The 23,848-nt window shown below is 38.2% G+C and overlaps 1 protein-coding gene across 4 annotated transcripts in view; it reads right to left on the bottom strand.

Annotated features, from left to right (window-relative positions):
- Positions 1 to 844: 844 nt before the first annotated feature.
- The window catches only part of DENND6A (DENN domain containing 6A), a 38,505-nt gene continuing 15,501 nt past the window's right edge, over positions 845 to 23,848 (bottom strand). For 3 of the 4 annotated variants that reach the window (XM_034776079.1, XM_034776080.1, XM_034776082.1), the window contains exons 8-20: positions 22,637 to 22,699; positions 17,351 to 17,406; positions 16,642 to 16,764; positions 16,390 to 16,485; positions 11,865 to 11,959; positions 9,717 to 9,782; positions 9,551 to 9,615; positions 8,751 to 8,840; positions 7,988 to 8,041; positions 7,788 to 7,897; positions 4,599 to 4,701; positions 4,053 to 4,127; positions 845 to 2,907 (exon numbers count right to left, since the gene is read on the bottom strand). In XM_034776079.1, coding sequence (XP_034631970.1) covers positions 2,776 to 2,907; positions 4,053 to 4,127; positions 4,599 to 4,701; positions 7,788 to 7,897; positions 7,988 to 8,041; positions 8,751 to 8,840; positions 9,551 to 9,615; positions 9,717 to 9,782; positions 11,865 to 11,959; positions 16,390 to 16,485; positions 16,642 to 16,764; positions 17,351 to 17,406; positions 22,637 to 22,699 — 1,128 coding nt within the window. In that variant the 3' untranslated portion in view covers positions 845 to 2,775. Of the gene's footprint in view, positions 2,908 to 4,039; positions 4,128 to 4,598; positions 4,702 to 7,787; positions 7,898 to 7,987; positions 8,042 to 8,750; positions 8,841 to 9,550; positions 9,616 to 9,716; positions 9,783 to 11,864; positions 11,960 to 16,389; positions 16,486 to 16,641; positions 16,765 to 17,350; positions 17,407 to 22,636; positions 22,700 to 23,848 lie in introns of all 4 variants that reach the window. The other variant, XM_034776081.1, reaches the window with a different exon arrangement.

Genomic DNA, 23,848 nt, shown 5'->3' with positions numbered 1-23,848 from the left:
TGTCCTGGTGAAAACCACTATTATAGGTTGGCTGGAGATGGAGGCAAAATCATCAAAACTAATAGTTCTTGTGTTGTCCCTTAACAACTTTTAACTGTTTGCTTAGAGGTGGCTATATTGGGCCATTCTTTTCTTTCCTGCTTGTTTTTCCAGACAGTCCCCTATTATACTAAAAGCAATACATTCATACTGTAAGCATCCCAGGAACCAGGCCAACATACAGTATTCATAAATTGTCACAGGGCAGTTCCATATCTGTCACTGATGCTTCTATTTGTTAGCTTGCAGAAGGCCCAAACAGATTGTCTCCTCAATTCCCCCAGGCATTTTCAGAGGGCGAAAAGTAGGCAGAAGCATTTGGCATCATCTCACCTTTCTTCTGTGAGATCATTGCCCTTCTTTCCTGCTCCTTTTTTCCCCCTTCTCTTCCTCCTTAGGACTTCTTCCCTTGTCTGTCCCTCCAAAACATCTTGCCCCCCCCCACTCACTGTTATTTCACCACTTATTTCCTTATACTGCATCACCTTCCTTCCTCTCTCTGCTTCCCTTGTCCAGAGTTTTTCCCTTCCTTTCTCATCTACTCTCCATCCCCCTGGAGTCTTCTCCCAATCACACACCCTCATTCTCCTTGGAGTCCAGTGGTGGTTGCTGCTGAGTGTGTGTGTGTGGGGGAGGGGGGGAAGGAAGGAGGTGTCTTCCCTGCTGTTATAGTGAGACAAATGATGAGGGTTCTGGCAGAGGGGCAAATAAGGAACAGTCTCTGTAGGGTGCTGAAAAGCAGCAACAGTTCCTCAGTGCAGGAGATAATTTGGACATTTGATTTGCTGAACAAGTAACCTAAATAAACATTCCAAAAGATTGACATTTATTTCCTTTTACAAAAATACATATTTTCAGTCAAGTGGTAATAGGCTGACATAATTGATGCCAGTTTACACGGTTCTAAGATATCATACAGTGCTTCAGTTAAATATTGAAAGATAATTTACCAGAGTAATGGCCACTTTTCAGTTTCAGGGTTAGAAATGCTAGTCATCAGCTGTGCAAAACAAATTGCAAGTTAGAGATTAATTAATGCCATAGTGGTATAATTTAAATGACAGTCTTGATACAATTAGTTAAACTAACTTCTGTTCATGAATGTTATATAAACTGTAAGAGTATTAAAATACATATTTTCTTAAAAATAACAATGTGACAGTTTATACCTAAATAAGACATTTTTAGAAAGATAGTATGAAATATTTATCATACAAAGGCATTTTTTCCATAGCAGGATTGCAACGTTACAAGACTTCTTATTCTACCCAAAGTACATTAAGCAGAATCTTTTGATAATTGTGAACCACTTGTCATCTAAGAGTATAAAGTATGTACTGTATTTATTTGTACATCACGGCTTCATCTTATCCTGCTTGGAATGGATCCTCAAAGTCACTCTCTGCATGCAGAGCAAATGTGCACTTCTTATACCAGTCTTAGTTTTCTTGGTTTAAGGTGATCTAGTGGCAACAAATTCTTGTTGCTTAATATAGAATGAAAAATGGTTATTTATGCATGTTTACTGTATGCATGTATTTTAAGTAGCTTCACTGTGCTGCAACTCCTTCTGGATATAGTCTCTACAATCCACAAGATTCCTTCAGCTGAAAATAATATAGTCTTCTCTCTCCTGCCTCATTTCCTCCTCCTAAAAAACAGTCTAACACAATCATTTCCTGGCAGGAGAGAGAAGCGCACTTTAAGGTTACTACTACAATGATCCTCAACTACAGTGGATTCTGTGCCAGCTCGCACTACTGACATCTATTACAGGATGAGCAACAGGAACATTAAACTTGGTATATTTAGTAAGCAACACCGTATATTTTGTGATGAAGACTATATAGTTAAGCCTGATTAATGGAAACTTAAATCCTGAATTTCAGCAGTTCAGCTTTAAAATCATTTTAATTGTTCAATGATAAAAATACAACTAATCTGGGGTTAGCATTAATTAAGGCCTGTGAAGACAATTACCCATTATCTGACCTTAAATGGACAAAGTTAAAGGAAAATATACCAGTTTCTCTTTCTTGGGATATATTTAAGAGATGCCTTCTTTTCTGTCCAGAGGCAGATGTAATATAATCGTTGGGGGGAGGAGGGGGGGGAAAAAGAGTAAAAAAGTAAAAAGATTAATGGCCTATTTAATGCTTTCACTTGTCTCTGCTAATAGCAGTTCTATAAATCATAAAATTTGTAAGCAATGATTTGCCAACAAAATTCCTCAACTATTATGTACTTCATCCAAGTCACAATAGCATGGCAGTTATTTTTAATCTGATTTTAAAAACTATCTAAAGAAAGAAGGCATTAAAAGCAATTAGATATTACCTTAAATGGGATAGTCTCTTTACAAAGCCAATGTGAATGTTGCTTCCCCCTGAGTTAACATGAATGCGCACAGCAGCACTAATTTAAAAAAACATTCTGCAATGCCAGCATTGCATTGTGGTCCTGCATGTTTCATAATTTCATATACCCACACGTTTTTCATAAGAGCACTTGGTTTTAAACATAATGAACAAAGAAATTCTTTAGTTCCATCAGTATTTAAGTGGAACCCTTGTAGGTTTCTATTTTAAAATAAAAAGCTAAAAATTGTTTTTCCACTATTACTAATGTCAAGTGTTAGTATACCATTCACAGCTCCAGTCCATTGATCTCTGCCAGTCTCTTCTGTGAAGCTTTGGAATATGTTGTTTGTTTGTGGCATAAAAATCCTAATAGAAATCATGTTGTACCAGTTTTGAGCAGAATATCCTGTAAGTCATCTGGGAGTGCTAGTATAATTGCATCAATGTGCATCTGTAGCTTTTCCATAGTGTCAGGTTTCACGGGTAGATGTTCTCTGTCAGCCTGGAACTATAGGGAGGCACAATTAAACACATTTTTCAATTAAAAAAACCTGCAAGTGAATGTAATGTTCATAAAAGAAATCAGACTAATGGATCTGAAGTCCTCCATCTAATGAACAGGTACGTGGACAGTGGGAATGCAAGCTTCCCCTCAATACCACCAGCTTATTTCAACCTTGATTTGGACAGACTTCCAAGGGAAGTTTGGTTTCCAGGTTCATTTAGGACTCAGTCTTGATCCTATTGGAGTCAATGGCAAAACACTCATTGGCTTCAATGGGAGCAGGACTGAGCCCTTAATTTTGACATCTCTACTTAGATTGCCAACATCAGTAAGTGTAACTGGGTGGCTTGTCCCTCAAGGTATGGAGGGCCTGGGGCTAGCCAACACTGATTACTGAATAAGCCACAAGCAAGATCAGGTGATTTTCCTATAAAGAGCAGCAGAAATCCCAGGCCACTGCAGGGCGTGAGAAAGGCTCCTGCTGGAAAGATGCTGAAATCAGGAGAGTTTGGAGGCCAGAGACCGTGAGTCGGAAATGGGACTCCACTGATTGGGTATGGGCTTAGAGATCAGTGCCAGAAGGCTGAGCTCCAGCTTGGAAGAGATGGGACAACAGACTGGGACAGAAGAAGAGCTCTGGCTATGGCAGAAGATGCCAGAGCTAAGTATTAACTTCTGAGTTGTGGTGATGGATTGTATTTTGGGATCCTGAGGATTGTTTTGAACTGTTTCTGTTATTAACCCAGCACTAGGCAGGGGTGATGTAAACTCAGAGAAAAGCCTGCGTGCAGTTTTTTCAGGTGTCCTGAAGAGAGGGAAACAGAGGCAAGGCGCTGGAGGGCAACCTCTGGCCATGAGTGGGACACTCAGGAAGCCATGGGTCCTGTTAAAGTGAGTTTTGAGATGTCAGCTAGGCACAGGACTGAAACAATCAATTAAACCATCTAAGTGCTGTTCAGCCACCAGCACTTTGAACTGGGCCATCCATATTTGAATCAGTGACTGGATGATCACCATCAATCTTCTGAGCTATCAAAATCTTGTGAGGAACATTCAGTTCAATTTGAAGTAGATATAAAACACACAAAACACACTCACTCTACAATATGAAGTGACAAATTTCATCTGTACTTACTATAGTTACATACCAGTTTATTCTTTAGCTTTAAGACAAGATCCACTGTTTCTACTTCAGTATGTTTCTGACTCCAGAAAAGCAAGTCCTTTCAGGATAAAAATTCATAATGCTGAAATATTTACATACATAAACACACAGTACTTTCAACAATACCATTAATTTACTTTTGAAAAACTTCTAGTATATTTAGAACATTACTGCAATATACTACTTCTCACTAGTTATGCATTTGTCATCTTAAGACTAACACAGGCTGGTCAATTTCATTTTCCAGCTCTCCAGCATTAGCACACCCTTTAGGTTCCAAATGCTGCAGAGATTTTTTTTTTTTTGTAAGTGTTTCAAACTGCAATTCAACTTCTTTTATTTTTATGTTTTTAGTTGAAATAAAAGGTTCTGACAAGTATCTCAATCTTTTTAATGATTACAGTGGATAGGTGGCGAGGAGAGAACACTTCTGAAACATGGAGCAAAGTTTTGATGTAAAAAAAAAAAAAAAAAAAAAAAAAAAGAAGTGTTATAAATCACTAAGAGCAAAAAATCATATTTTTCTTACCTCATTACAGAGCGCTTCTAAATGGAGGGCCTCCAACTTCTGAGTCATTTCCTTCCACCGGGTCCTGAACCAGCCATTGAAGTTTGGAGATTTCAAGAAGTGTCTTTAATAAAACAATGCAAATAAATTTGTATTTTAAATTACATTCTCAATTCAATTCTTTCTTTTTCCTCCATCATTAAGTCTCTTACACAACTTCACAAGATTGTATAGTAGTTTTGTTGTGGGGAGGAGGGGGATATAAATATCAATTAGAAGGTTTTAATCTTTCAGAAAAATTATTAATTCTGCTTGAGAAGGAAAGTTATGTAGTGGAACACGGATTAAAAAACATCACTAATCTGAAACAGGTTTCTGTCCCCCTTCAAATAAAACACCAAAAAGCCTTATGCTCTGAAATCCTTATGAAGTCTTCAGACACAAAGATGCTTGTATTTAAATGACTTATTTTATTTGAAATGTTGGTTATTAAAAACAATTTGATGTCCCCTGCCATTATGCTTTGGCTAATAGTTTCCATTCTAATGAAAGGAAAGGTGATTGAGAACTAAAGGGTTTCATGATGATTATCACTCTTGCTAGATCTTCATGAGTTTAGGGGTTAATATAACACAGCTTCTTTGTCCTTGGGATTCTTACTTCCCATATGGATAGGTATACGAGTACTATATAGCCATCTATTCCTGTTTATACAGATTATTTGTAAAGATTTATATTATGGTATCACCCAAAGGCCACCATCAGGACTGGGACCTGATTATGTTGGGTGCTGTGCAAACATATGTTAGAGACAAAACCTGTCCTGAAGGACTTCCCAAAAGATAGAAAAATGGAGATATAACATACAAGGAAAATAAACATCGAGGAGGATTAACACAGCTTGGTTAGTTCCTTTCTTTTTAAAATTAGGATAAAGGTACAGTGAGGACTGGCCAAGTCTAAATGTATGGGATAGGAAAAACATCTGCCTATCCATGATCAGCAAGCAGGGTTTTGGAGGCGTCACAGCAGAGGTTAGCGTTAAGGGGGACGCGTGAAAGAAGATAAAGGTATTAGTTGTAACAATTATAGTAGAGATTTAAAAAAAAAATGTATAAGGGGTGGTGTGGCAAAGATGCTTAATGAAAAAGTTATCAGAAGGGCAGTAAAAGCTAAGAATTTTGGCAGAGTGAAGGCAGAGGCAGGGCTCAACGGTACAGTAGGTCAGACAGAGAGGGTGAGGCTAAGTTGTGAAGAGCCTTACAGGGTTAAGACAAAAAGTAATGTCTTGGGGCACTAGAGGAAGAACTCAAAGAAAACGATGATGTGGTCAGGAACATAAGCCAGGAAGATGATCTTACCAATTGCATTTTGAAAAACGGAAGCATTTTTTAAAAGAGCCTATCGCTGTACATAAGAACGGCCAATATGGGTCAGCCCAAAGGTCCATCTAGACCAGTATCCTATCTTCTGACAGTGGCCAATGCCAGGTGCCCCAGAGGGAACGAACAAAACAGGTAACCATCAAGTGATCCATCCCGTCTCCCATTCCCAGCTTCTGGCAAACAGAGGCTAGGGACACCATCCTCGCCCATCCTGGCTAACAGCCACTGAGAGACTTATCCTCCATGAATTTATCTAGTTCTTTTTTGAACCCTGTTATAGTCTTGACCTTTACAACATCCTCTGGCAAAGAGTTCCACAGGTTGACTGTGCATTGTGTGCAAAAATACTCTTTGTTTTAAATCTGCTGCCTATTAATTTCATTTGGTGACCCCTAGTTCTTGTGTTAGGAGGAGGAGTAAATAACACTTCCTTGTTTACTTTCTCCACACCAGTCATGATTTTATAGACCTCCATCATATCTCCCCTTTGTCTCTTTTCCAAGCTGAAAAGTCCCAGTATTAATCTCTCCTCATATGGCAGCCATTCCATACCCCTAATCGCTTTTGTTGCCTTTTCTGAATCTTTTCCAATTTCAATACATCTTTTTTTGAGATGGGGTGATCACATCTGCATGCAGCGTTCAAGATGTGGGCATACTATGGATTTACATAGAGACAATATGATATTTTCTGTCTTATTATCTATCCCTTTCTTAATGATTCCCAACAGTCTGTTCACTTTTTTGACTGCTGCTGCACATTGAGTGGATGTTTTCAGAGAAACATCCACAATGACTCCCAAGATCTCTTTCTTGAGTGATAACAGCAAACTTAGATCCCATCATTTTATACGTATAGTTGGAATTATGCTTTCTAATGTGCATTACTTTGCATTTATCAGCACTGAATTTCATCTGCCATTTTGTTGCCCAGTCACCAAGTTTTGTGAGATCCTTTTATAGGTCTTCACAGTCTGCTTGGGACTTAACGGTCTTAGTTTTGTATCATTTGCAAATTTTGCCACTTCACTGTTTACTCCTTTTTTCAGATCATTTATGAATATGTTGAATAAAACTGGTCCCAGAACAGACCCCTGGGGGAGACCACAATTTACCTCTCTCCATTCTGAAAACTGACCATTTATTCCTATCCTTTGTTTCCTATCTTTTAACCAGTTACCAATCCATGAGAGGAAGTTCCTTCTTACCCATGACAGCTTACTTTGCTTAAGAGCCTTTGGTGAAGGACCTTGTCAAAGGCTTTCTGAAAATCCAAGTATGCTATATCCACTGGATCCCCCTGTAGTATCAAAGCATTATGATGTATAAAAAAATGGAGTGAAAGAGGTGCCGGCCATTCCATCAGGAAAACTGTGCATCTTACCTTCTCATTTGAGAAGGTACTACAATTGCAGCCAAATAGACATAAGAGATGTTCTGGGGATAAAATTAGTCCACAATACAAGACTTACCAGAATGAAACTATGAGATCCCACATTCAGCTATTTAGAGCTCCCTACTGAAAAGCTTTTCTTCCCATTTATCTAGTAATTTTTTTAATACTAGAATATAGTGATCTATAATACTTTGCAATGTGACATGAAAACCATTAACAGGTTACCCAGAGGGGCATATCTAAATGGATATTTAAAGTTTGCTAAGCATTATGAATTTGTTTGATTAGACACAAAACTATGAAAATAAATCCTTTTGCATAATATTCAGTTATAACAACAATTAGATTTGCCCCCAAAACAAAAAGGGCATGTACATGTTATGCATCACTGTATTTACATACAAATTGGTCTCTCATTTTAAAAAGTGACCTGTAAAGTCCTATCCAGTCTCCCTTTAATCCAGAGGTGAGCTGTGGTCCTGCTTTCTCAAGTGTTTTCATAAAGTCTTCTTGGCTGAATTGTCTCAACTGTGGTGGACTCTACAAAAGAAACCAAGTTTTTGGCAGCTTACAGCATGAGTTTTCTTTAGTCACAAACATTTTCAGCTCATTCAAGGAGTATTTCCTTACCTTCCATGGAGATATGCTCTTTTGCAGGGGCATCAGGCTTGCCACATAACGTTCCTGAGAAGGAAGAAAAATAGTTTAAGAAAAAAAATCCTGATCTTGGAGCCACTGTATTTTTAATCAATTCACAGTAATATGCCACTTGGTTGAAACAGGCTGCCTAGAACAGTCTTCTTGGCTATCATAACAAACTATAATAATATATATTTATATAGCTCTTCTCATCACAAAGTGATTTATAAACTATATACATTCAATACCATTGAAATCCAGTCAGCTCTGCGATTAAAGGAGACAACTAAGCAGTTGACAGCATGTTCAACAGTGTGGGGAGAGAAAATTTATTCAAAGAATATGTGAAGAGTTAGAGGAAGTACTCAAAGTAAAAAAAGCTATGGAATCATTAGTATCATTTCAGAACAGACAGGATCTCTACTGCTGAGGTCTCATCTGAAAGACTAACTCACAGTATCTGCCTTTACGGATACACAGATAAATGTACCGTACTGGGATCTGAACCTGTGGTTTCAGGGAGTTTAAAATGCTTCAAATCTGATGCTTAGACTACTAACCCACCATCATCATCTTCCTAGTACACCTGAGAAAATTTAAAACTGCAGGACCAACTATATGTTTAAAAAATAAAATCACAAAAGTAGTCCTCAACTCTAGTTATTTGAAAGAAATTATGACAATAGCTTTTATACTGAAGAAATATATTTTTATCATAGGTGTTGGCCAACAAATATTACATATGTCATCTTACTAATGGAATGATGAAGCTTTGTGTCAGTTCCAAGAAATAACGTCTAAGAATTACACTTTGGGCTTCTGCAGGACGTTTCTGTTGTACACCCTGTAAGAAGCAACCACAGTAATAATCTATTATTCCAACATATGACAAAAAGATTTCTTAATTACTAAACAATTAGGAGACACACCAAAGACCAGGTTCACACTCCACTGATGTACACCTATTTAAAACAGACTTAAGGCATTGCTGTAGAGAAATCACTAACACTATTAATTGTGTTGCATTTTAATAGTCTTAATATAGATCACAGTGATTTCTGTTTCTTTTTTATGATGTTTTTACATGGTCTCTGTATTTCAAGTTCATCTAGGAAAGGAAACCGAAACACTAGGAGAAAAGAATATTCTGAGAATAACCATAAACCAGTCAAAGCTAGGAAATTTTGAGTTGAGAAAACTCACACAAGAGATTTCTAGGCCAAAGAGGTTTGAAAAAGCATGGACAGACTTTGGTTAATCATCTAAACTCTCTGGATTCTTACCTAATTTTTTTAAATTCCATAATTCAATTTTTTATTTATTTATTTATTTTAAAAATCACAACTACAACTGCTGACAGGAAAACAAATGCTCCTAGAAGACAATGCTTGAATCAGTTTAGGCAGGGCAAAGACATAAGTGTCCAAGTTCATATTTTCAGAGTTTTTCGTTTTAGTCTCTGAGAGTTCTGTCTACATACTTGACGACCCATATATGAAGAAAAAGATCTACCAGCATACAAAATAGTTTCAAAAAACAGATCTCCAAGTTTACCTTTTGTAACTGTTTTAGGATTTCTTCATCTCTGTTCAAGTATGGCTTATAAGATGTATAAACACCTGGAAGAAAAAAAGAATACAGCCAAAAAAACAATTAGGGTATGCATTTTTAGTAAAGAAAATGGTAAGGCTTATGTTTTTATGATGATCAAGCTTATTACCAGGTTTAGAATCCAAAGTCTTTAGGTTCTTCAGCTTTTTCACTTTCACTTGCTTTGGAACTTCACCTGCCAAAATATTTAAAATCACCACCACCTTAAAAATTTTTTCTTTGGGTGCATGCACCACAATTAATACATTGTATAATACAAAATAACACATGTATTTACAAATCCTTATTTTTATTCAGTACATTGCCTAATGACACGAGATATCAGATGTGTAGGTAAACATCCCAACTAAAATATATACATGAAAATGTAATAGATAAACTAAGTCTTGCAGACTTTCCATTGAACAAAATTGCATTAAAATAAAAAATATTAAAAATCCTCTATATTGGAGGAAATTAGAAACTGTGGCCATTTGATTCAGAATGATACAAATGGTTAAAAAAAATATATTAGCCTTATAGCAAGAGGACTGCGTTCTCCAGTCATCTCCTAAATTTTAGCCCATCTCCCTTTGATTCCTATAGGGTGCATACCTTCAGTAATAGTGCTTCACAGTTTGGTCGATATAATATTAAGGGTTGTCAAGTGTACAGAAATATTATTAGGGAGAGATCCAAGGCCAGTGCATCCTCCCAAGGCTACTACTAATATTTTGTGGAAGATGTTCTCTCCCTTTTCCTCCACACCATGTTGGTGCTCTATGCATAGCACGTAGCAGTCTAGTGCTGCTCTGTAGAACCAAAAAATAAAGTCTGACAATGTTGCTATTAGGTTTCGGAGTTCGACACTAGATTTCTAAATGGGCCAGCTAGTGCAGTATTGTAAGTTCTATATGGACACTCTTCGTAGACTTTCTTCTATCTTTGCCCAGGAAAAGAGTTAAAGCTGAAGTTTTTAAAATAGGGTCGGGGTAGCTGTTTCTCAGGAACTGCTTGACCAAATGATTACACATCTGCACCACAAATTGTATCCTAGTCCCTGAAATGGTATACTAGTTTTCAAGCTAATCTGACGGTGCACACAGATTTTGAAGAGGTCTGAAAATTTGACTTTAAACAAATCTTTTTGCTACTTTCAATAGGGGGTAGCTATTCATGGCCGTAGGATACTTTAAAACTCTCTATCAAAGTCATCTTTCCTCTCATTTCAAAAAACTTCCCTAGTTCTGGGGTAGACAGTTCCTAGGCCAATAATGACAGTTATACTCCAGAAGGTGGAATACTACCAAATATCTTCCCATGAAAAATTGATTTCATGCTGAAATACTCTGCCTGAAATGATTCCTGCATTCTTGGCCCAGAGCAAAATAATGTATCAAAGCAAAGGAAGAGACACACATAGCACTTTATGACCTGGTTGGCTGAAAATTTCTTTGCTATCCAAAAGATAAGTGGACAGAAATTTCCATTTGTATAAAAATAGTCATACAATGTTAAGTACTATAATGACTTAAAGAGCACATTACAAAAATCTAAGCAATTTAAAAAAATCATGCCAGCAAATGCATCGTTTCTAAAAACATAGGCACCATTAGCTAATTTTATGCAGAGTAATTTTCTGTGCAATTTTAATGACTGTTATTCGTAGGGGTTGTCTACACTGAACATTACTGTGCAGTAAACCCAGGTGAGACTCTACAGCACACTAGCCTGCTGAGCAGTAATGCTCTGTGTGGACACTGCTACAGTGCTTTACTGGTTTTGTATTATGCTTCGAAGTACTCCTGTTTGAAATAGACAAGCGCTTACTGAATTCTACTTATTCTAAAACAAACCAACATCAGAAACTAACTGAATTTCATGAGTGACACATTAGCAAAAGTTTCAGCTATTATTTTCTTGGTAGAGGTATGAAAACAGAATTGTTTGAGTTTTCAAAGATAAAAACACAGGAGCTAGTAAGTATCATTACCTCCTACCTTGTAGACAGAAAAATAGAATGCTAGATGGACTTTACATTAAGTACCACCCCTACAATATTTTTGAGAGTTTGAGTTCATTTAACATCCTTAAATTTCATGAGAAACATGGTTAACACTGTTTTGCATAATAAACTCAATCCTGGAAACTGGCTCACAAAGAATTTACATGAAGTTATCCCTTTATTAGTGTTCAGGACATCACTAAAGGTAAAAAATAAAAAGTAAATATTTTTGACACTTTGAAGCAGAGTTCTGTAGTACAGCTTATGTTTTACCTGGAAGTTTAATCTCTCCTATTCGGACAATGTGTGGCCAGTGCTGGAGTGTTTTAGCAAAAAAAGGGTTTGTCACTCCTAAAATGACAGTAGGCCTAGAAAAAGAAGAACAGAAATTCTTCAATCAAGAGAGCAACAGTTTTTGCCAATGAAATTTAGATATCAAATATTATTCTAACTTGAACTTATTCTTAAGAGTTAGAAATTAATACCAACACAAAGAAATAATTAACCATATGAAACACTTATTTTTTTTAAACAGCATTTCCCAAAGTCTCAGCTTTCAGAGGATTGCAGAACATACATATCATAGGCTATGTATACACTAGGGATGCAATTTCCCTGCAAGCACACACAAATTCAAGCTGGCACAAGTACGTATATGCAAGCATGGGAATCACCCCCACCATCTTATAGTGTAGATGTAGGATAATTATGAAATTAAAGAATTAAAGTTAGCTTAAGTTTGGTTAAGGAAATATGTATGTGTTGTAAAGAAAGGCCCAGACTAGCAAGTAGAAGGAAGGCCTTGAAAATAATGAGAGATAGAGGAACAAAGTAGGGAGGATGCCTGGTTCAAATCATTAATAAAATAAGGGGAAATTTCTAAAAAGAAGGCCTCTGACTGATACAGGTGACTGCAGATTGTTTTAAACCAAACAGAGAATCTGTCTTAAAATGAGCCAACATGGCTCTTCCCCAACCCACACCTCAATGTTAAAGCCTATGTGAACCCAGATGCAATGGGAAAACCGTTTAACAGCATGAGGGAGCCAAGGAAAGGCTTTAGGACAAAGGCCTCCAAAGCGTGGGGAGCACCCCCGTAGGGAGGCGTGGAGGGACTGCCACCCAGCCCCTCCCCACCCCCAGCTCTGCTCCAGTCCCACCCCCAGCCATATCCCCAGCTACTCCGGTCCCCTCACCTGGCCCTGGCCCCAGCCTTGGTGTGGCTCCATTCCCGAACTGGGGCCGAGACTGGGGGCAAAGCTAAGAGTGGAGGTTCACCTGGCCACGGGCCCAGCTGCCACCACAGCCTGGCTGTGGCTCCACTCCCATCCGAACCTCGGCCCCTGTCCGCAGTCCCGCTCCCGGCCCGGGGGGTGGGGGTGGGGGGACATGGACAGGGATAAGTGAGGGGTGTGACTCTCAAAAGGTTGAGGACTGCTGCCTTAGAAAGAAAGGAGATTGTAAATCTTATCTGGATTAAGACTGGAAATAAGAGTGAACTGTCTCAAATTGGTTGTTAACTGAAGTCAGTAACTGGCAATGACATCACTTGTTTGTTAAAGGGTATAGAAAGTAAACTCTTAAAGGGTTCATTGCTAATACCTGCCTGATCACGTTGGAGTTGACTAATACAGATCTAAGCACCCCTGGGTCTAGCCAGTTTGTAAGTATCTTGATCAAATGCTTATAATGTTTTGTTACTGTTTGGATGGAGTGAACTGCTTATTATTTAGCTTTTTAGACATATTAAGAGCAATTGTATAAATATCATTTGGCCTTTGGATTTAATAAAGCAATTTATGGTTAAATTAGTATTTGGTGATTTCCGATAGCAATATTCATAATTTCAAATATTAATAATTCCAAGAGTAGACATAACCTTATTTAAAGTCACTGTAATAAGACAGCACTCCTGCCAAGTCTCATGTTGTACCGATTCTAGCCTAAGTTCTCCTCAGTTGCACTGGTACAACCCTGGAATAACTACCCAAATCTATGGAATTTATCTGGATTTACATAGATATAACAGCAATTTGATCTTGTGTGTATCTAAAAGTCAAATGGCTACTTCAAGGTTTTACTATGACAAGCAATTATTACTTTAAAACTTGTGTCAGTCCATGTCCTTTGTCAAATGACCTATTGCTCCTCCAGATGACCAGGAATTTAAGAGGGGAGAAACTTATTAGATCATCTAGCCCATTTCCCTGCTGATGCATGATTGTTTGCTATTAGAAAACACTGTGCTTTCTAAAACTGGACTGAAGAAGTCCCAGGTGTTAGGAGACCATTGCATAATTCAATGCATTTCACTGTTAATAATTTTTTCCTTTTTTGTTTGCACTGTTGTTGTAGCCCTGTTGGTCCCAGTATATAAGAGAGACAAGATTAGTGAGGTAATATCTTTTATCAGACCAACTTTTGTTGGTGAAAGAGAAGTTTTCAAGCTTCTTCTTCAGAGTTCTTCTTCAGGTCTGGTAAAAGTAATTGGAGTGTCACAACTAAATACAATATGGAACAGACTGTTAAGCATAAGGAGTTAACACATGATAAAGTGGGCAACTGACTACTGCAGTCATAGGGCAAAGGTGGGTTAGTGGGTTACAGATTATTGCAGTGAAACAAAACGAGTGCCTCTATTAAGTCTACTATTTTCAGTGTCTAGCCAAGTTATGAATTTAAGCTCCCAGGCTTGTCTTTTGAAGGTGTTTGTGCAGGTTTCCTTTGAGGACTGAGAGGTCAGATGTGGAGTGATCGTTTTGTGATAGGGTATTTTTGTCTTTTTCAAATGAACTCTCACAGAAAAATGGTAAGACAAAAACACGCTATCACTCTTTTTACTCTGGGTGCTGAAGCACTGCATGGAAACTCTATTGTCAGAATTCACCATCTTTAGAACAAGAGACTCTCAGAAATAAAGGCCTTTTCCAGTCTCTAATTTTTTTAATGAAGAAAACCAGAAGAATGCATTTCTCTCTCTTGTGTACATGAACAGATGATATTTTTAAACATGGGTCACCAAAGTTTAGACGAACACTACTTTGGATTCCATGCGACTGGTTATTCAGTTTGCAATTTATTTGCTAAAAATAAATGGACCACAAATATAGTGTCCAAGTTTGGATGCTTTTCCATTACTGTGTTTTCTGAGAAGGATTTTTTTTTTATTATTATTATTATTATTATTATTATTATTATTATTATTAAAGAACACAAAATTTCAGCGGAACAGTCACTAGTTGCTCACGCTTTAAAAGAACCTTGTTCAGAAAATGATCAGTAATGATCAGTCTAATGCAAACAATCATTGATTAAGTTGTAATATTTCAATAAAATAATATATTTATATTCAAAATAAGTATCTGGTTACCAACATTTGAATATGGATCTGAAGTGCCACAATTTGGTCTAAGAGCAATTCTGAAAATTCAAGATTTCAAATGATATTTCCCAAATACTAAAATCCACAAATATGACTGATTCCTCAATGAACCTGTGTGAATGTAAGCACAAACTTTTTCTTAAATTTTGTCTACACATGGAAATTTAATGGAATAGCTGTTGTGAAATAAGCTATTATACAATAGCTATTCCAGGATATACCCTTACATGGATGCTCTATTCCAAAATTAGTCATTTTATGCAGTAATTATTTTGGACTAAAGTGACTTATTCCAAAATATACCAACTCCATGAGGAACTATTCCGGAATAACTATTACAGAATAATTTGTTCTGCTGTAGCTATTCTGGGGTCAGTTTCCCCATGCAGACAAGCCCTTACTGAAGAGCAAAGCATCTTTTCTCATTCAGGATTCAACCCTTTCACCAATCAGGTACACAGACGTCCTAATGACTTCAAGTATGATTCTAAATATGAGATGACTAACATTATGCCACAGGTTTCAGCTCTTCTTTTTCTCTTAAATAGTAGGATTAACCACAATTAAAATAGAATAATAAACGAAGGGATGGAAGGGACCTCGAGAGACAGAATCAAGTATACCTAAACCATCCCTGACAGATTTTTAAGAACAGGCTGAACAAATGCCTCCAATGATGAGGATTCCACAACCTCCCTTGGAAGCCTGTTCCAGAACTTAATTACCCTTATAGTTAGAAAGTTTTTCCTAATATCTAATCTAAATCTCTCTTGCTGCAGACTAAACCCATATTCTCTTGTCCTTCCTTCAATGGACATGAAGAACAATTGATCACCATCCTCTTTTTAACAGCCCTTAACATACCTGAAGACTGTTCAGGTCCCCCCTCAGTGATCTTTTCTCAAGACTAAGCATGCTCAGTTTTGTTTTATTTTATGTTTTTAACTCTTCTTCATAGATTATGTTTTCTAAACCCTTTATCACATTCTTTGGTCTCCTCAGGACTCTCTCCAATCTGTCCTCATCTTTCTTAGAGAGCAGGGCGTAAAACTGAACAAAATACTTCAGCTCAGGCCTCACCACAACAGAGATGAGTTAATAAACACAGAAGGATATCTGCCTTTTTCACAACTGTATCAAATTGTTGACTCATATTCAATTTGTGATCCAACATAACTGCCAGATCGTTTTCAGCAGTACTAATGCCTAGCGAGTTTATTCCCCATTTTGTATAAAATAGTTAACTATAGCCTGCTGTGTCACAACACCAAAAAGAAGGGGTTTTCTTTCAAAAATGTCCAGAACCAAAGTCTCAAAAATTAGATTTATTCTTTTTCGGTTTCCACTTTAAGCCACTGTTCTAGTGCAAGAATGACCTGATCATCAACTTTTACACCTGTAATCAATCTTACTTACGGGGCCTGTGTACGAGTGGTATATTCTTTGAATTCACTGTCATGTATAGTGAAGTAGGGCCTAAAATCACTGCAGTACTTCAAAGGTGAAATACAACTGTGGAACAGAAACATAGAAGGTTAAATAAGTATATACATAAAGATACAATATTTCACTAATAAATGTCAAATTTCTAGAGCTTCATTAGATGCTATTCAATATTCTTCTTAAATCAACGGAACTTGAACTGTAAGGATGCGCTATCATATTTACCTAACAAGTGCCAGAACAGTATCTGAAGATTCAGAAGGTGATGGTGCCATAACAACAACCGGTTCTCCTAATAACACTAGTTCCCAGAGCATCTGAATGTGAAAGAATACTGGACAGAAACATCTGCAAATAGATTTATAGAAAGAGCATATAAACACTTTCAATATACTTATCACCAGAATGAATACAAATTCCAGTTAAAAGGGCAGAACTAGATGAAGGACGTTTAAAAACTATAGTAAACATTTTACCTGCTTTTCAAGTTATTAGAACAGTTTTCCCATAAATGAATATTCAATTACACCTCTACCTCGATATAACGCGACCCGATATAACACGAATTCGGATATAACATGGTAAAGCAGTGCTCCAGAGGGGTGGGGCTGCGCACTCCAGTGGATCAAAGCAAGTTCAATATAACGTGGTTTCACCTATAACGCGGTAAGATTTTTTGGCTCCCAAGGACAGCATTATATTGAGGTAGAGATATATACAGACCTTGCTACTTATTGTAGTTACTTTCAACCAGTGTTAGATGTACTTTCCTTAAGTCATCTTAATGCAAACAATGCCTTAACAACTATTTGCAAAGATGCTGTTCAAATTAATTAGTTGGTTAACTAGAGAGTCATGTTTCATGAAGCTCCTATTGAATATTCACAAATCACACTCAGGCCAATACTACTGAAAAATAAGGCCAAATTCTTACCTGAAAAGATCCACTTCATGAACAGTAGGTAAAGCAATGGAGATTTGTGTGTCTTCCTGAAAGGCAGAAAATTAACTTTTTAGTCAGTATAAAACAATTTAAAGTATTGAATAAAAGTTGCCCTCAAATGTTTACAGACAGTGGGCCAAAACTGAAAAGCAGGATATGACTGTGTCACATCCATATTAGTTATTGACCTGTGCCAAGGATCAAGTAAATATCGATTAAGTTTGTTGCAATTGTCAAGTTTTAGCCCAGGGATGATACCAAATGTTTAAGACATTTCAGCCCATGAGATTTAGGAGAAAATATAAACCAGCGGGTTTATCATATCCATGGCTTCTGTGAACAAATATGGAACTTTTAGGGGTTTGTCCCCTAAACAGTAATTTTTGAGTCAGCTCCCCAATAGCCAAATGCTGAGGAAGCTGCACTCCACCTGTCCGCATCCTGAAATCAATGTGAAGAAATTTGACTTATTTAAAGGAACCTTGCTCCAGAGACTGCAGTTGCTTTTGAGTAGTTTCCAGGGAAAGTTTAAGGCAATGGTTAAAGCAACAATGGTTTTGTCTTTGAGCCTTAAATGGTTTTTCACTTGGTAACCTCTCTCTGTGGGTGTCAACTGTAATGGTATCAACTAAGCTGCTTGAATTAACAGCCCTCTGATGCTTTAGAGTTCACCCAGACCAGTAAGGGGTTGTGACACCACCTGTCCAGCAACTCTGGGTGTCTTAAATGCTACACTCCTGTGGCTCTCAGCCTTGATGCCAACAGCCAGCATACAAGCATCCAGATCACACCCTGATTTCCACTGCCTTGTTCTTTTTGAAAAGTAACCACACCACTCTTCTAATCCAAAATTTTCCCAAAATCCTCTGCCAATGAGACTGTCTGCTGGGATTCCCAGAATTGTGAGTTACCGTGTTACCCCTCTTAGCCTGAGCAAATGAGAGTTTTGCTACTGCTAAGTTGCGTGGCAATTCCCTGACACACCAGCTTGTGTGCCTTGCCAGCAAACTCTTCAGGATTCTTCCTGTCCAAACCTTGCCTTGCAGGTAACAAATAGTGAACAGCCCTCTCCTGGAACACTCACAGAAGGAATTAAATTAATTGTTCCTTTAAAAAGAGACAATACACTGCAGCTCATTAATTTAACCAAGGTTTGACAAACACCCTTATTTCAATGACAGCACTGAATTGTTTTATAACAAAAATAAAACAAGTTATTAAACAAGAAGTCATAGGTTTAAGTCATACCAAGTATAAGGAGTAAAGATAGCAATGGTTACAAACAAAAATAAAAGTATGCTTTTACGAGTAGATAAGAACTGCCATACTAGGTCAAACCAAAGGTCTATCTAGCCTAGTATCCCGTCTTCCAACAGTGGCCAATGCCAGGTGCTTCAGAGGGAATGAACCGAACAGGTAATCAAGTGATCCATCCCCTGCTGCTGAGCCTCTGGCAAATAGAGGCTAGGGACACCATCCCTGCCCATTCTGGCTAATAGCCATTGCTGGACCTATCCCCCATGAATTTATCCAGTTCTTTTTTGAACCCTGTTATAGTCTTGGCCTTCACAACATCCTCTGGCAAAGCGTTCCACAGGTTGACGGTGTAATGTAGGCAAGGATTATCATTTGCTTAAGTATGTTTTTGGCCTATATTCAGTCCCAGTGACTTCAACCCTTTGGTTGAAGGACTCAGTGTTCTGTGACTTCAAGGGCTCTCTCCCCTTGAATCCCCCAAGTGATGGATAACGCAAATGACTTTTTTGCCCTTCTTATATCAGCTCAAAGTTTATTATCTCTGTTTCAAGAGCTAGGAAGGCTTCTTGCTATTCTTCCCCTTCTCCTGCTGATTTGTACGTAAACAGAGCTTCCATTGTTTTGATTCCACACTGCTTAATTTTCACTGGAGACAGGTAGATAGTTGCCTTCCCTCCTGTTTCTCCCTTTGTTTGGTCACAGACTTTAAAGCACAATATCAGTTAGTATCCACAGTTCCTCAGTGTTATACATACATCCCACAATGATATTAATCATGAGTGTGTCACAGACTTTCATAGAAGACCTTACTCGCTACACTTTGTATACACTGTTACCGTATTATAAATCAGTTGATCAACTGCTTACCATTTGATGCTCTGACAATAAACCTTTTAAATATATTATTTGAAGAGTAAGCCCACACCAAGCTTCTCTTTCCTGCTTGCAGGTAGAGCCATGCTGTCTTCTCCCCTACTTGTTAGATTGATAGTTTTGTTTACCTTATATGTAAATGTGCCTTCATTGTATCTGCCTGACAACCAGGCTGATCATAGAAGCAAATACACATTCCTTTGTCTAAGGCAGACTGAGCTTATGCACTGCTTGCCAAACACATTAAGAACATAATTCTAGCACATATTTATAACTCTCTGTACACAGCCCTACATACATCACACAAGAATATTAATGATCAGTGAGTTATTAATCTTCCAGTAATATATTACATGCCACCTTTTAGGTATCTATAGGACTCAGATGTAATGAGTATGTCAGGCCTGATAGGAGATGCTGACACAGAGTAGTGAACCACCAATGGGCTCTGTCTCATAAACCCCTTGATCAAAAAAGGGGCCGCTGGCAGGATATTTTCTGTAAGGAGTTTTCAACCTTGGAACTTGCTCCTTGGTCTAAGAGAGCCTGCACTTGATTGCCATCAGGACACAATTAGAGAAGGGGCACAGGAAAAAAATATACTCCTGAGTTTTTAATGGAGGGGTTTAAAGTAGTAGAATTACAGATGATTTTGTTGGGATTGAATTCCCAAACTGGTAGATAAGTAGCCATATTCAGTGTTTTGTTTTGCATATTGCAATTGCCATAAGCATCTAGAATTGGGAAAGGGTTATCTAATTTATTAATTAATATATACCTATCTTTTGTATAGTGCTTATCAGCAGCAGATCGCAAAGTGCTTCACAATCTTTAGCGTATTTACCCTCACAACACTCCCATAAAATAGGGAAGTATTATTAGTTCCAATTTTTACAGATAGGGAACTGAGGCACAGAGAGGCTAACTGACTTGCCCAAGGTCACACAGGAGGTCTCTGGCAGAGCAGAGAACTGAATCCAGGTCTCTCAAATCCCAGACTAGTGCCCTAACCATTAGCCCATCCACAACAAATTCCATGACTCCTCTGTGACCTTTTACAAATTGGTACCTACTAATCTGATTTTACCACTGTGACAAAACCACCACTCCCTTTATAAGCCACTGAAAATGAAAATAGTATATAGGTAAAGTGTCCTGATTTCTTGGTTTATGGCACTGTCACAGAGTCTGGTCTATGCCCCAGCTAGTTATCAGTCTCCTAGGATCAGAGGGGTAGCCGTGTTAGTCTGAATCTGTAAAAAGCAACAGAGGGTCCTGTGGCACCTTTGAGACTAACAGAAGTACTGGGAGCATAAGCTTTCGTGGGTAAGAACCTCACTTCTTCAGATGCAAGTCTGAAGAAGTGAGGTTCTTGGGAGCATAAGCTTTCGGGGGTAAGAACCTCACTTCTTCAGACTTGCATCTGAAGAAGTGAGGTTCTTACCCACGAAAGCTTATGCTCCCAGTACTTCTGTTAGTCTCAAAGGTGCCACAGGACCCTCTGTTGCTTTTTACAGTCTCCTAGGAGTGACTCCTTGGTGTGCTGGACCCCAAGGGCCCACACAGTTCCACATGGGCAGGCCTGTGGCCTCTAAGAGTGGGCCTTCAGCACCAAGCATCCCCATCTCTCGCTCATGGCTCACTGCAGCAAATCCAGCCAAACCAGTCTTGCAAGAGGCTTGTACTGTGCCTCTTCACAGCGTCACGCTCTCAATGCGACAGTCAGCCTTTTTAAAAGGAGGTAACCATTTATTCGTTACCTGGCACACAGCATCGCAATCCTTAGGTTAGCACAGAGAAATGAAGGTTGAAGTAGTTCATTCTGGTTAGCCCAGAGTCCCAGCCACACTGTAGTGAACCCCTTGTTCAGGTGCTGTTTCTCTCTCACAGTCTGACTTTCTTCGCCATTTTCAGGTGAGAGCCCAGATTCATTCTAGAAACCAACCCTTTATCCCCCAACCTTACACATCCAAGTCCTTTGTTCTCGAACTGGGGTCTGTGCCCAACTTCCCTGCTGAGAGTCAGGGAAATCCATCTCTCTCTCTGTCATTGGTTGCTAGGTGTCAACGTCCTGGTGCCTGGATTTTCCATTGTCTTCTTGAATTTTCCACTGATATGGAGTTGGCCTTGGCCAGTCCTTTTTAAATGACCCATTCAGGCTCCAGACAGCTCGGTGACATACCTCCACCTCTAAGCCTGCCCTGAGAGCAGACTTAGTCCTCCCCACCTTCAGGGGAAACTGAGGCTTACATAGGAATCACAAAAATACTACAGAAAATTCCCTTTTCATCACAGGTCCACTCTAAAATTGTTGCATAACCCACCCAGAAACTGTTTGTATAGACATTTCTCAAACTATTCAGGCAAACAATGCTTCATGGAAACATCTCTTAAGCCACCATATCACATTTGAGTAATATGTTCTCTCAGGTACAGCTGCCTTTTTGCTAGGCCCCAGCACCACAAAATTAAATGGCCTGTGTGGCTATGCAACCCCGAGCATGAGATGTGAAACACAGTGTCAAAAGCCTTTAAGGAAAACAGACTTGTTGCGCTCCTTCAGATAGGTTTCTTCAAGGTGCACAATACATAAGAGCATAAAAAAAAAAAAAAATCAGGGGACTGCAGTGAAAGGATGGTCTGCAAAGATATTGAAAGGGACATACTAAAGCATTCCATCATGCTTCTCACAGGGAACACATTACACTGTGCTCTAATATCTGCATCAACTTTCAATTTGCTGTCCAGATGCAAGTCAATGTGTTTAGCCTTCAGTAACCTGGGGACTAACTATAATCAATAGTGCCTCTTTTTGTGTGACAGCATAGTATTATTGATTTTTCATCATTTATTTTAATAAGATTGTTTCTACATGTACCCCCTTTAGAAAACAAAAATAAATAATTTAGAATGGACAGTGCTTTAAGATCGAGCTCATTAAAATTTGTACAGACAAAGAAGCCATCTCAAACTGCTTTCACTTACTCATCCAAAAAAGCAAGAAAACGGATATGTTGCGTATATCAGCATTAAAATACTATAATTCACACATCTAGAATACACCAAGATAGTAATAATTTAATAATAATTTAAAACCGAAAGATACAGATTTCAGTGGTCTGTGCTATAGCAATATCTGATATCTACCTGGTGTGTGAACTGTACTATGTGGGTTGTTCCAGGCTTGTCATGACATGTTGGAATCCGCACCTTAGGAGGAAAAAAAAAGTAATTAGCTTTCCTTATATCCAACTAATTTAAGCTTAGAATACCAAGTATGAGACAACATTTTAGGCAGTGCTCATACCACTGCCTATTATTAAGGTTGCCTGATATTTCCCATTACAAGACCCTGTTTTCAGTTTCTTATAACTTTGTCAAATTTTAACTATTTGGGCTGAAGTTTTCCATGCAGGCTGTCTGCCTCAGGCTGAACTTTTTGGAAAACAATAAATAAGAGGGTACTACTTCAAAGATGATACTTAACTCCCCCTGACAATATTGAAAATCTAGCTAGAGAGCACAGCTACAAGAATTATATTTATGTTAAAGAATCCTACACAATATTACATGACTAAACATTTTTAAAAATAAGAGTATGATTGGTTTGTTTTTACCAGAGGTAAACAAAGTTTCATTTTAATAGAAAAAATCCTAATGAAAACAGAGAGCTTAGAACCTGTGGCATTTTAGAAGTTAGGAAAGAAATATCCTACATAGGTTTTACACTTCTCAGTTTAAAATGGTAGTTACCATTGAAAATGTGTCTCTCAATACCTCAGACTTCTTTGTAAATATTGGTTGAAACCAAAACAAACAAAAATGTTTATGTAGTTCCTGACCTCACAACCTGCAGCTGTTAATATTGCAACCCTAAATCATATCTCATCGGAAACCAGTGGTGTGGAGACTCAGGAGTGCAGACTGAAACACAGCTAGTAATTGCCTAAGCATAGTGGTAGTGGCGGGGGGGAGCCATGATACAGCTGAAAGTACCAGTAGCAGCCTCCCACACTTTCCAAGTAATTACATGCCAAAAAATAAAGCCATTATAAAAGAGCATTCTGTTTTCTTTTATCTGAGAATTAAATATTCAGAACTTAGAAAAACAGAAGATACCCCAAAATAAGGCAGATCCAATTCTTGCCAATTAGAAGTTATAATAAAAACAGAACACTGCTTTATTAGTAAGAACAGTTTATTCTTTCAGATTTGTCTCTCACAGATCTCCATCTTTGGGAATGCACAGGACTCTGGCCACAGGCCTGGAACCATTTGCTAACAGCAACTCTGCAGTCACAAACTCCGCATGCATGAAATCCATTCAAGGCTATGAAGGAATGTGGCTCCCAAATGCTT

The sequence above is a fragment of the Trachemys scripta genome, chromosome 7, assembly GCF_013100865.1.
Source record: "Trachemys scripta elegans isolate TJP31775 chromosome 7, CAS_Tse_1.0, whole genome shotgun sequence".
Lineage (NCBI taxonomy): Eukaryota > Metazoa > Chordata > Testudines > Emydidae > Trachemys > Trachemys scripta.
Note: the sequence above shows the minus strand (reverse complement) of the source record. Positions and strands in the feature narration are given on the sequence as shown.